General features: G+C 35.1%; 1 protein-coding gene across 1 annotated transcript in view; it reads left to right on the top strand.

Moving 5' to 3' along the window:
• Positions 1-14,707, top strand: part of THSD7A (thrombospondin type 1 domain containing 7A) — a 287,238-nt gene that overhangs the window by 209,691 nt on the left and 62,840 nt on the right. The window contains exons 9-11 of the mRNA XM_082755177.1: positions 855-1,046; positions 9,170-9,404; positions 12,504-12,619. Of these exons, the coding sequence (XP_082611303.1) occupies positions 855-1,046; positions 9,170-9,404; positions 12,504-12,619 (543 nt within the window). The remainder of the gene's footprint in view (positions 1-854; positions 1,047-9,169; positions 9,405-12,503; positions 12,620-14,707) is intronic.

Here is a 14,707-nt window from a genome sequence, read left to right as displayed (position 1 = left end):
ACTGGCAGTGAGACTTTTTGACCTCCGAATATCTGGTCATTCCTTTACCCTCACTTAATTGATATTAACTGATTTGATCAGCAAATGATATGGCACCTTACAAAAGTAACCACTTTGTGATTGGGATGCTATTCAGAGAGATCTCAGACACAGTTTGTGTGATTTATTTACCAAAAATAAAAGCAGTACTTAAACAGTAGGTAGTATTTCATTAAACAATTTATACCAGTCTGGATCTTTTTATTAGAATGAAATATGTACATTGCTGTGACAGAATATAAATGTGGAGATCCTTTTGTACTTCCATGACAGTGATGTGTCACTGGCATATCTAATAAAAGGTGATCTTTATAACCAAACAACAGTCTCTGACTGCAGCTTACTGCAACTCTCTTCATATTTTGATTCACAACTGCAATTCAGAGGATAAATTGTGGGTTATAAAACTGTCCTGGCTGAAAGTTATGATATTTTTCCACTTCTCCCACAAACATGGATAAAGACTAAGTGATTTAGGTACCTGCATTTCCACATGTGCAGTTTTCTGTAGCTGTATTATATGCTGTGTTATTTATATGAGGACTTTCTGTGGAATCAAATATACAATAACAAAGCAAAAGCCTAAAGACCACCCAGGCTGGTATTTGCTTCAGCAGAATATCAAATTAAACAAGGTTTCAGTGTGTTCTTCTGACATCAAGACAGAGGAGACAAGTCATTGTAATAAGAAATCTATTTATCTTGTTTATATAGAAGAACAGAATCTAATTTATTTGTGTGCCCATCTGGGCTAGATTGCTCATTTTAAGTTAATTTAACAAATGATAGACTGCTACTGGCCTTTTCTTTCCCAGGAGAAGAGGTTGACAGACAGCTGTGTAGAGATGCGATCTACCCAATCCCTGTTGTCTGTGAAGCTCCATGCCCAAAGGACTGTGTGCTCAGCATGTGGTCTGCATGGTCCTCCTGCTCACACACCTGCTCCGGGAAAACCACAGAAGGAAAGCAGATGCGTGCCCGCTCAATCTTAGCATACGCAGGTGAAGGTAGGGTCACATACTTTTGTAGACTTTTGTTTGATTGTGAATTCTCATCTGTCCTGGCAGTGCCAAAGCAATTTTTTGACCAACAGAAACAAATTATTGGATGGAGCTGTGTTGGTTTTGTTTGTTCATTTGTGTTTTTTTTTTTTGTTTTTTTTTTTTTAAACAATAGAAATAGTATTTGAATGCTAAATCCTAAATTTAATTTAATTTAAATACTAAATTTAATCATAACACCTAAAACTGTTTTAAAGATTCATTTCACTTATTTCAGTTGATGTTACTTTTTTGTTAATATTTTGCATAATGTTACTGTTTTTCCTTCCTATTTTCTATTTGTTCTACACAAATCTTAATGAAAGATATTTATAGAGGACTGTTGGTAACCCTAGTTATAATTTTGGTTAAGTTTTGTAAAGATATGAGTCCAAATGCTGAAAAGGTAAGAGTTTTAATGGGTTCTAACACCAACAAAAGGCTTTAAATATTCTTAGCCCAAATGGGTAACTACTGCCACCACATTAACATTTTTATTCATTGTGAAACTTTGGTTTTACCCTGTGAATCCTCATTTGTGAATAAGATGAAATTTAGCTGAGATACAAAATTGTAAGATATGGAAGTAGTGCAGGCAAATAACCTTTCTGACAAGTGAAGGAAAGGAACAGGCATCATTGTATATCAAAACACCTCTCTGTTTGCAAACACAGTTGATTTCATTGCCAAGGTATACTGTGTATTTGACAGAATTCAGGTAATTTCAAGAAAGGCACTTCAGCCTTTTCCCTGAAAGTGACCTTTGTTAGAAGTGTAAAAGGCAATCAGAACTATGCTCATTTCAGTAGGTGATTCAGATAATAAATTACTTAGATGGATCTATGCCACAAAGTGAAAATACTCTTAAAATTAGAAAGGAAATTGTTTTTATGTTGCCTTGGTTTTATAGTGTGTCAAATGGATTCATTTTGAGGGAAATACAGAGCTATATTTTCAAATGATGATGCAAATATATATATATATGTGCTACTTGCTTTTCCATATAGGTCAAGATAATAGATTTTTCCATATACTTATGCAGTTTTACTGGAGATAGAAATTTGACATCCTGACAGCCATGCCACAGAAGTGAAAATCTGATTTACTCCAGAAAATGACTCCCTGTTCTTATGCTTCTTTTGTTAAAAAAAAAAAAAAAAAAGTTATTGTTTTATTCATTCTGACTTTGGTACTTAACACATCTCAGGATAATATATAAGGCAGCAGATGCAGCAAAGCAGTGAAGTGTAGGCTGAATTTTAAGTATAGGAATTTTATTTATGTCTGTTGTGCAATGACTAGAATTGGCACCAAGAAGACTGACAGGTCTCAATCCACACAGACAGTAGTGAAGAGAGCCCTGAACTATGGCTGAGAAAGCTAATTTGTTACCTAGCTGTTGTAGCACTTCTGTTTTCCTATAACCCTGGCCTCCTTACCACTATTCAGAGAGGATATTATTTATTTATTTATTTATTTATTTATTTACTTACTTACTTATCTATCTATTTATTTTTTAAGGATACAAGCTGGTATCTCTATCTGTACTATAGCAATTCACTCACATCTTGGTCCTTTGTGCTCTGTAAAAACTCCAGAGAATAAAAATATATAAATAAAGGAACCTAAGGCTAGAATGTAGTCACAACTCTGGTTGCAATGTACTTTTCACTGTTGCTTCTATTATGATCAAAAGTTTCATTTTATGTTTTGTGTTTTGTGTTTGTGTATGTTTCACTGCAATTAGACTTTGTCATTTTTCTTCTCTTAAATCTCTTATATCTTTTAGTGATTTTCCAAATGACAAATAACTGAATAACTTCTCACTTCTGGAACCTCATGACAGATATCAGCCACGTTACCAAAATGTAAAACCCTGATTGCATAGTTAGTGCTGGGAGGTCATTTTATGTTCTGAGACACAGAATATGGTTCTCTGTTTTGTTCAGAGCTTATAAAAAATATGTTACTGTTGATGAAAATTCTTTAAGTGTCTTATGTAACTAACAATCCCAAGTTTAGTAAACATAAGACCAGTAATTCCATTTACATACTAAAACTGGGTCCTGAAAATAACTTTTAGTTCTGCTCAGGCAAGCAGTCCCACTTGTGTTCCCTTCTGGATTTTTGAACCTTTTTTGAATGTCTGGTAAGAGAGCCAGGCCAGGTTAGGGATGATATTTCGTAGTATAGTATACTGTATAGTATATCAATGATATTTGGGAGTTTTAATTCAGAACGCTGTAGGACAAATAAAAATTCTTGCATACAAATACACAATTCCTATGACATCAGATTTTACATTAATTAATGAAAGAAAGTACAAGTCTGCTGTCAACTCATAAATACACTAAATATGTTCTCTAAGATGGCATAAGTAGTCCTAGTTTATCTCTGTGAATTCTTGATCATACACATTCTACTGCTAGTCATGGATAATTCAGCCTACAAACCTAGCAAGTTCAAAGAGTTACAGGCATTGCATGCAGACTAATTATTACAATCCAGAGAGGTTAATTCTTGTTCATTGGGATACTTAAACGTGAATACCCTGTTGACATTTTTGAGGGTCTGTAAAAACATATTGAATATGGTCTTGTATTTGGATCTTGGATGGCATCTTACCACGGTATTATTTTTGTTCAGTTTCTCTCCTCTTTGAAATAAAAAGTACTATATACTTTCTTTTTGCTTGTTAATGCTGTGATAGAGCTATGCATTTCATATTTAAGCTGTCATTTTTCTTCTTACTTCCCTGTTATCTATGCTGCTGGAGTGGTTTAGTGAAGCCATCAGGTTAGACCACCAGGGAAGAGCTGCTGTATAATCTATTTTTTGATTATTTAGAGTAGAGCTAATTCAGTAGTTATTACTTCTAGGTTACAAGAATAGCTTCACAGGGAAAATTGAACCTATATGTAATTTACAGTTGTAACAAACTTTTCTAATAAGCTCATCTCCTGCTACCAACTGCCTCTCCAGCCCCAAACTTCTCCTCAAACCTTTGCTGTATATGCTCTCAGAAGCATTCCCTTATCCAGAATAACATATCTTCTGTGTGGTTGAACAATACCTTACAGAGCCTCAAGCACAGTGTAGTTATCCCCACCCAGGATGAGCTTATTTACATGCACCCAGTGGGTAACAGGGAAAGAGAGAAGAGTCTCTTTCCTCAAGATTGTATGTAGTTTGTGAGATGACTCCATATGAAAACAGGTGTCAAAATAACAATTTTTGATATATTTTCTGAGATTGTTGTCCTCAACTTGAAGGTTTGAAACATGAAATTATTTATAAATTTGTCCATCTGTGAGCATGCCTATAGTGGTGGCTCGTTTGTGTCACTGTCAAATACATCTTCGTGGTACAGTAAGAAACTCAGGAAAATCATTGTCTCCAAATTTTAAATGACAGCAAAGGTCACGATGGTGTTACCTGCTGCATCATATAGTTTTACATATGAAGTCCAGTAAAAGCATCATACACGTTTCAGCCTATATCAAATGTACAGTTTGTCTATTTTTATTTTCTATTTATGATTTATTTTAAACTTTATTTTCTGGTTACAGGAAATCATATAATTAGTAATATGCACTAAGACTACTTGGCATAGATCTCGACCTCAGACTAAAAACTACTAAATGTGTCTAGTTTTAGATATGCAGACTGATTCTGTATTGATTATAGTAGTGTTATGTAGCATAAAACTAATGGGTATATGTTCCAAGTGTTTGTCAGTAGTAAATGATTGATACTCATTTTCAAAATATAAAGATTTAAAAAAAAAAAAATTAAAAGCAAATAATAAAATAAAAAGGATGATTTTATTACATTCATCTAACTCTGATTTTGTTTAAAACATTCTCTTAGGGCAGTGATGCGTGTGCATGCCAATATCTTACTGTGGCTATTGTACATTCATAGATTAGCCAGAAAGACTATTATGCCAGAAACACTATTCGGTATGACCTCATATATCACAGACTATTAAACATCACTGACTTAGGTAGCATAAAATATCAGTTGTCTATCTAATCAGGTATTCTGTTTGACAGGGGCAAATAGCTCATACTTCTCATATATCTACAAGACTGATTTACTGAACCTGTAAGGAATAGTTGGAACAAAGAAATTTCTTCTGAACTCTGAAAATTCTGGCTGACATGCTTTAAAATTTTATTACTGATAAAATTCCAGTGCATTTTGACTTCATAGCTGTAAAAAAATAGTTATACTTAGAGCTTTTAAAATTGTTTATTTCTCCTATGCTTATTAGGTTTGTTTTTAATTTTTGTATTTGTCTAGCTTGAAATAATAATGCTTTGTAATTAAAGCAGAGAGCGCAGAATTGAGTAATTGTTTTCCTAACAGACTGCCTATTTGCCAAGGGTTCAGTTTTGGATAAGACAAATATGTTCATAAATTATAACTAATTTCAACTGAAAAGGGAATTAAAAAGAAAAATACATAACTTTGGAACTGGGAAGCCTGAATTTTCAAGCTAAACTTGCAAAGCTATTTGGCACCTGTGCACAAAAGAATGCCAGGAAAAGGATGTTACCGTGCTTCCCCTTATACTCAGAAGTCCCTCAGTTCAGATTCCTGCCTAGTGTCAGGGATTTGGGGTTCAAGTCCTATACACAGAAAGACTTGAGGACAGACTTCTCCTCTTCCATAGGTGCATGTTGACTCCTACCCTGTTTTTTTTTTTGAAGTCAGGTCTCTCAAAGTTGCTTGTGTAGAGTATTTCAGCTTGATTTGTATAATTAACATGCACTGGGTGAGGAAGCAGAACTGGAACAAGAGTAGGCACCAACAGGGTCTTCTGCTATGGTCTGCACATATTGACCACGTGTGTCTTCAAGGCATACAGTTACTTCAAGGACTGCCTAATCTCATTCTTAGGGCAAACAAATAAGTAACACATGTCTAGATTACAAAAAAGGCATGTCAGTCACATCTCTTTTCTCAAACCTTAAGTTTGAGAATGCACATATACAATTACATGCATTTGTAAAATGAGTGATAGCAAAATGATTAATTAAAATGATCCTTAAATGCTTTAAAAAGTGTTAAGCATTTCAAAATTTGTAAGTTATCATGACAGTGTCATTGAAAAGATTTAGAAAGTCCAATCCTTGAATATCCTGTAGCAATGTGTCTTACCCGTTATGAGCTCCAAATCAGGCAGAAAAGCAAGCTAAGACTCTGACAATTCTGTTAAAAGCATTCAAGGAAACTACCATCTTATCTGTGCTATTTTATAAGTACTGTGCAAGTCCCCCTGTAAAACTAACGTTTCATTTCCAAATGTGCTTTGTCTAAGTAATCAGAAACAAAAAAAAAATGCTTCATTTCCAACTGGTTTTTATACTTTGAAATGATTACTTAGTTTTGCCAAGGAATTATTTACAGTCATCTATTCATGTATAACATAACATGTATTTAGTATTGTATAATCTTTTTCATGTATTCTGATAATTTTTTTTCTGTGATATTATTTTTTTATGTTTCTGTCAAACATTTTTTTACAGAACATTCATTTAGTGAAATGTTCTTAAAGTTTAGCAGCACTGATCTTGTTATCCCTATGTAGATGTTATAAAGGGCAAGTCTAATTGCCAGTTTTCCAGACCATTCTTTTTTTCCTGTACCTATTTTAATTTGAGACTGCACAAGCAAATGTTATTTTCCTGAAGAGAATGGCACAGTGATTTATACATAAATATTTTCCTTTTAATACTGCTATTTAATACTGCTGATAGTTGCATCATATTTCAGTAGTATTATTTCCACTTTTTTTTGTTGTTGTTGTTTTTGTTTTTGTTTTCTTAACTATTGGTTTTATCTGAACAGAACTGGATTCCCACTGAGCTACAGACATTCACGCCCCAAATTTTTTCTATTACAAGTCAATGTCACTCTCACTTTTTCCCTGAATATACATTTTTGTCAAAACGGAATCCAAGTTGTCATTTTATTCTCTAATACATTAGGAACTTAGGAAATGATGGATATGGCATCCGTTCCTTGGGAAACATTCACCCCCACCCAACCCTTACCCTCTCCCTTTAATATATGATTTTCCTTGAATGCCCCCTCACCCTCCCCTTTTTTATTTTCTTCTGAGGTAACACCAGATAGAAGTAGTTTAACATTCTTTTATCACTTCTAGATTGTCTGTTCTTTAGCTCTTGTACTGGTGGAACATGTCTAGTCCCCTTCTCTTGTGGATCAGTATTCTCTTATGCAAAATAATTTGAGACTGTACTACAGTTCTTCTTCTTCTCATTATTATTATTATTATTTTTTAATTTACAAGACTTCCTAATTATCTTGCTATCTGCTGGTGCTATTTGAAAGGATTTTCATTTCCCGAAGGAAGATGTTTGAATAACATTTTGAAACTTACCACATAACCATAATTTTGTTTTATCTTTTCTTTTTCTTTTTCTTTTTCTTTTTTTTTTTTTTTCAAAATGTAAATAATTTGCTTTGTCTTGGTGCATATGAAAATATATTTAAAGCAATTCTGATGGACTTGAATTGCATCAATTTTGAGCCCAAACCAATGCAATTTTAGTATTTTTTTTAATTGCATTCACAAGTTGTTAGGTGTTTCTAACCCCCCTTTATTAAACTTATGAATAGCTAGTCTTTTTCATGACTTCTTAGTTAATATATTTACTGTTGCTTGGTTGCATTAATATTTTTAGCCCTGAACCAGAACCTTAAAATATCTCAATGAAAACAGAAAATTGAGGATTTGGATTTTGTTCTGTGATTTCATTAGAGCATCCCTTTCCTCGTGTTTGCTGCAGAACTAGATGTTTCACAAATCCAGCTTAGGGTATCAGTTAGAATGTATTCTAATTGTGACACTTATTCACATTGGAGAACTTCAAGTATCCATTGTGTCTTACTACACTTGTTGTTTGTTGTTTGTTTAATCACTACCAGTAATAAGTGCTTAAAACCACTTCCTTCTTCTTTGTCTGTAGGACAAGAGGTCAACCTAAAGTTCTGTGGTGGGACAGAAAAGCTGATGTGCTTTCTGATATGTGCTTGGTGTGAGCACACATTTTTCTTTTCAGAGAAAAGCGATGTATGGTTCATATGTAGGAACTAATAAAAAATGTCTCGTTCAGTTATCTTTCTTACAGATCTAGTATTTTAGGAAAGACATAAAACATTAGCTTTTCCCTGGCTTTCTGTCATATGGATTTAGGAGTCCTATTGTATTGTTCCTAAATATGAAAACTTATGTAAATTATTAAACCTAGATTCTCTATATCTAGTAGCACCAGAGCACGGTAGCATCCAGCAGATATGATACATACTCACAATGTAAGATATCTAGTAGCCTATGATCAAGTCTAGTAAGAAAGATTTCTCTTTGCTTATGCAGGATTAGAAGCCTAAATTACCTTGAATGTAAAAGACTGAATACACTATCTGAAATCAGACACAACAAAGATAGCATTATCTGAGCTTTTCTTCACAATTATTGACACATGAATGCATTTTAATCTTAACCTGAAACAGCCTTTGTTATCTCAATCTGCACCAGAAATTACCAGCTGTGCCACCCTCTTTGGTAATTATGTAACATGGATAAATATCCACTGGGACCTAGGACAAGAGCTCCAAAAATATTTTTAATTGATCCATGAATTAGACATAAACAGTGGTCTCCAGGCATGCATAACTAGAACGCTTAACGATTTCTTCTGCCTAGAGCCATCCTAATTCCTTATGTTATCTCTTACAGTCTTTTTTTTAGGGAATCCCTAAATAAAAATTCTGTAGAATACTCAAAAGACATTAGTGTGTTATATAAATTATCATTATTTTACTGTCCTCATAATACACATTTGCCATCCATGTACATTCTGTTCTGTGTGTTCTGCTCACTGAAGTTTGCCGAAGTGAGTATTGGGCATATGAAGAGGAGGAAGGAAGTACAGCACTTATTTCATGTAATCAAAGTGATAACATATAGCTAACAAGATTTCAGGTTTTCTCTTCTCTCTTCTTCTCGCTTTATTTTCTTCCATTCCATGAACTTTTGCCCTTTTTTATTGTTCCAGGAGGAATACAGTGTCCAAACAGTAGTGCACTACAGGAAACCCGCAGCTGTAATGAGCACTCTTGCACTGTGTATCATTGGCAGACAGGCCCATGGGGACAGTGCATAGAAGACGCATCTGTGTCTGCTTTCAACTCCTCTGCCAGCTGGAATGGGGAGGCCACCTGTTCTGTGGGGATGCAGACAAGAAAAGTTATCTGTGTGAGAGTCAACGTGGGACAAGTGGGCCCAAAAAAGTAAAGATCTTAAAAAATTATCTTGTCATTCTGGAATTTTTTTTTGGATCTTGCTGATCTAAATTTATACAGCAAGTGACTGCATGTGGAGACAACACTCCCACCTCTTCCCAATCTTTGTGTTCTCATAAAGGAACAATTTGTCTTTCAAAAACACAAAACTCAAGCTACTAAAGGACTGTGAAGTACCTTTCACACTTGATTTTTATGCGTGATATTTAGAGTGGTGATTGTGCTGCCAGCTAAGTCCAGTTGGCTCCTTACCATCTTCAAATTGAGTCAAAGTGAATTCCTTGGGCTGTGTGCGTGTGCAGTGCAGCACCATTTCTGAGATCCTTGTGTTAGTTCCAAATGGGGGTGTGGTGTGTGGATTCGTGCAATTCCACATAAAAATATTGTTCTGTGTCTGAATACAGTACAACCCATTAAAGTGCACATTCTCAGAAGCAGACCAAAGAGGTCAAGCATAGTACAGCTCTGACGCAGCATAAGCTTGAAACCTTAGTTTAAACACTAGTTTGACAGTCTTCCTTTGTGAGGTTTTTGGGTTTTTTTGTTTGTTTGTTTCCCCCATATCCATGTTTTCCTAAGAGATCCCTTTTGCCCGATGATTTAAATTCTCATCCAGGGTTAAATTCTTAACCAGGGTTAAATATGGATTAGCTACTAGTAAAAAATGCATTTGATAGTATCTTTATGCAGTTTGTCAATCCGTAAATATATCCCGTTCAGAAGAGATTCAGAGCCAGAAGAGATGAGAGCAGAGGTCTTTTAGAAAGGTCATGAGGCAGCTATTCTCACACTAAATATTTACCATTTCTTGCTTTATTCAACAGTAGATTTATTCCTAGTTTATTTTAAATGGAACTACAGTGAATTACACCAGCCCATTCAGTAACCTAAATTGTTCTATGTCTACATTAAGTTGTGTTCTATTCAGTCACAACGCTACTATATCTTTTATTTACTACTCATTTTCCTTAAACAAACAAAAAACACTCTGTTTTATCTTCTTTTTAAAATCTTGTAATGCCTTCGCCTTTGATCTGACCTTAAATTTTTGGGAGTATGACTATTTTATTGTGTCATAAATGGATTTTGTGAAATGAGAAAAAAGTATTGGTTGATCCATCAAATTGTCATATTAAAATTACCAAATCATTTTTAAAGAACTAGACATTTGACATGAAAATGTAAATAGGAACCTTGTTTTAAACTTCCCTTAATAAAAAGGACTACTGTGGAATGATAGAATCAATATTATTGGCCTTATCTACCTCACAAGTTACAGACTTCAGCTTGTATCTCTTCTGTTTAATTTGACCTTGAGTAAGGAATGCCAAAAAAAATCAATACATTGCTTTAAGCCACATATACTAAATACAAACAATATAAAAAGATAGAAATGGTGTTCTAATTGACCTAATTGCCTTGCCCAAGGATCTGAAAAAGAATTCTAATGTACAGTGCTCCTGAAGGATGAAGTTGTTAGTGAAACAGTGAAAGTATATAACTCAGACTTTTCTGTATGCTTAAAATTTCTGTTGTTCCTTAAGGGAGAAACCATTATTAAGCCAGTGTTCTGTATTGCTCGGAAGTATTTTGAATTTTGTCCCTAGAGAAAATTCCTGACAATATAGTCACTGTATATGATTGGTGGCAGATCATTTTTTAAAGTGTACCTGACACTATATATAATACACCCATGCATACATAATCTGATTTTATGAATCCCATACAAAATAAAAGGCAAAATTTGACTTAAAAAGATAGACAGGGCTTATGAAGACATTATGAAGATTTTTGTTGCTATTGCTATAATTTGCACGGTTCTTCACATTCGTATTTTAGGAGATAAACTTTCTTTAAAGGGTGGAGATATCATTACAAGAGGCCTCATTATGGGCAACAAGTTGGTGTAGCTTCACAGAAATGGAGCTTACTTTGGAAGGAGTATGTGAATCGACAGGAAAACTCAGAAACAGACAGTAAACTAGCAAATGTTATTGCTGAAGAATATTTTCCTGTAAAGCTGCAGTTCCAATTTTCTTCTCTTCTTGCCAGTTCTTCTTCCCTTGCTGACACAGGTGTAGTTCTCCATCAACAACAGAGGCCACATTTTCTTGGTAACTCATCATTAAACTTGTCAGTTGTCCCTCCAGCCTGAATGCCTCATGCTTCCCCAAGCTTCCCCAGCTGATCCAATCCAAATATAAAATTGGTCTCTTATCTCTCTGGTCCAAGGTGCCTGGCAGCCAACAAGAGGAAAATCATAGTAATGTTTTTTAATCATGCTCCAAAATGTAGAAGTGATGTTTTTTCATACCTTTTTATGTAATCCTCTGACAGTCCACATTCTGTGTGCTTTTAGGGCAATAGCCATTTTGAAATTATTTTAAAGACTTGCAGTACTTCTGCAAAAGCTATAGCATCTTTTGAAAACAAAATATAGTGTAGAAGGTTGTTTGTTCTTAACAAAAAAATGGAAAAGCAGAACTGGGAAAGTGACCTGGGTTAATGAGTCCCATATGTGGCAGTCTAATAATCCCTTTTATATACTGATCAAGCTTTTTCTTAAAATAATCCCTTCTGACAGTCTTCCACAGTCTTATTGATCTGGTAGTTTCAAACTGCTTCTGGTTTCCGTCATAATCATGGCCAATTTATACCTGTATATTCCTGAGTTAGCAGTATTATTTATGCCAGATATGCCTCTTGCCAGAATTTATGCTTCTAGTACATTTGTGAAGAGGTAGAAATGTATTTTGCTAGACTAAGCTAGATGACTTTTCTTTACAATAATATTGAAGCTTTAAAATAACACTGAAAAGGAAAGAGTCTGAAATGGCAGATGAGGAATCATTATTTTTTTTCTTCTTTTAGTTCAATATCCAGGTGCAGAATGCACCAGTTTTGGCTTGCTTCCACCAGAGATATTTCAATTCTAACAGGTTTGGGTTTTTGACATCTGTCCTGGTGAGTTCTGGGCAACTAGCACTCCCCTCGTGTGCCTGCAGACATTCAGTATCTCTCATGATTCACCACTTCATTGCAGAATGATTGTTTATTTGATAATGCTTCTTTTTTTCACTTTTTCAGATGTCCTGAGAATCTCCGACCAGAAACAGTGAGGCCATGTCTGCTTCCCTGTAGGAAGGATTGTATTGTGACTCCATTCAGTGACTGGACATTGTGTCCTTCTTCATGTCAAGATGGTAATTTTATCCATTGTGTGCTAGTAGAGAGTTTTTAAGAAAAGAAGTATGGTCCGATCTGGAGTCACTTTTGGCAGAATGCTTATGCACACCTTCTTCTGACAGTGGACATGTAATAGTTGAGGCAGCAGTTGCAGGGAAGAAGTAGTGTTTCTGCTCATAGAACAGTGTAGAAAATTTATTTAGTGGCCTCTAAAATCAATTTTAACTTCTAGTTAGAGACTCTTGTCTCAAAGGCCTGTTGAAGGATATCTTCTATTTTCCATTTTGTTTATTTTTCCGTATTTTCCATATATATTTTTTTTTTTCCATTTTTCCTGCTTAAATGTGGTGTGCCTTGGCAGCCAGGAGGGCCCTGGAATGTATCAGGCACAGCATTGCTAGCTGGTCAAGGGAAGGGGTAGCACAAGGAGTTCTCTGCACTGGTACAGCCGCAACTGGAGTAGTACTGCATGCAGTTTTGGGCACCGCAGTATAAGACATAAAGCTGTTAGAGAGTGTCCAAAGGAGGGCAACAAAGATGGTAAAGGGTCTAGAGGGGAAGATGTGTATGAGGAGCTGAAGTCACTTGGGCTGTTCAGCCACTTAGTTGGTGGTTTATATGAAAAAGTTTGAGGGTTATAAGTGCACAATCAATCCAAGATATACTCTTCACAAAGCTCACAGCGTTTAGCAAGCCATTAATCACTTACCGAGGATCTGTTGTGGCAAGAAATCTGTCACAAGGAGTAAGGGATCTCTGCAGCAGGCATGACTTTAAGAGGCAACCCTGCTCAAGGGGAGATCCTGTCATGCAACCAGATGGTGTGCAGAAGAGCTTAAAGGGCTCTTGGACTGCTCACTGTTTATGGGGTAAGATGATGGACTAATATTAACTGTTTGTTTGTTTGTTTGTTTCGGAGCATGTTCCATCAGCCCTCAGCTGCTGAGGAAAACATCTGTCTGTCAGCTTCTCCAGTACCCATCTTGAGCCAATGTTGTGATCACTATCTGTCTGAGCAAGGCCTTGGGTGTAGTGGCCAGTGTTTGAGCAAGGCAGCATTGGACTGCAGGCGAGAAGGGGTAGAAGGGGGAACACACCATCATGACTAGTCACAGGGTATATCTCTTAGTATAGCACCAAAACAGATACTTCTGCAGTTGTAGAAACTGCATTTGAATTATCAGATTATAAAATGGTCAGATTTTGCCTTTAGAAGTACATACATTGCTTCTTCATCAGAAAGCCTGAGGCTGTGTATCCAAAGATATATATGTATATCTATATAGTTTAGGCAAAACTTTCACTTTTGCCTGTGCTGTTTTTTTCTACCCCAAGGAAAACAGAAGAAAAGTTAATAAGCAAAATTAATAAGAATAAGATGTTTTTTAGTTGATATTAATGGTCTGATTTAAACATGCATTGCAATTTTAATACACTTGGCAAAGCCCTTAAAAACAGTGCAGGTATCGGTCAAATTTTTATGACCTTATAATTGTACATGAAGTTGAAGTGATGACTGGCTTAATATTGCCTGCATCTTTCTGCCTTATCTCTTTTTCTTTTTTAAGCTTAAGAGGAGGTATGTTTCTAATATCTACCATTACGGACAAAGTCTGTAATAGTCCTTGTTCCACAGGGTGCTAATCCCTGTGTGGGATGTGATGATTACTCACAGCTACCATATTATCAGAATGTAAGATATTGTTACATTAAATATATGTACTTCAAATGTCACAGTCACGGTCTATTCTTAATGCTTTACAAAGGACACAAACAAAGTCATTTTCACAGTAATTCATAGTAGAGCTTAGTTCATTCTAACAAATAAAAGAATGGTTAGGAAGATTAAATTTATAACCTTTGAAAAACACCAGATAATTAAGACCATGAAAACTGAATCTATTATATACTTGTTCATTATTAAATACTGTGTTCTTTTACATCAATATTAATGGTTCTTGCTGAAATGGTTTTGTTGGGGTAGATCATCTTGGACAAAAATGTTGTCCTTTTTTCATTTTTAAGAAAGTTCTTGATTTGTTGAATGTATTTTCATAAATATTGACCACAAACTATGATTTATTCTTCTATAAAATAGGGTATTA

This window comes from Aythya marila, assembly GCF_965140915.1.
Source record: "Aythya marila genome assembly, chromosome: 2".
NCBI lineage: Eukaryota > Metazoa > Chordata > Aves > Anseriformes > Anatidae > Aythya > Aythya marila.
This window is presented reverse-complemented; position numbering and strand designations above follow the sequence as displayed.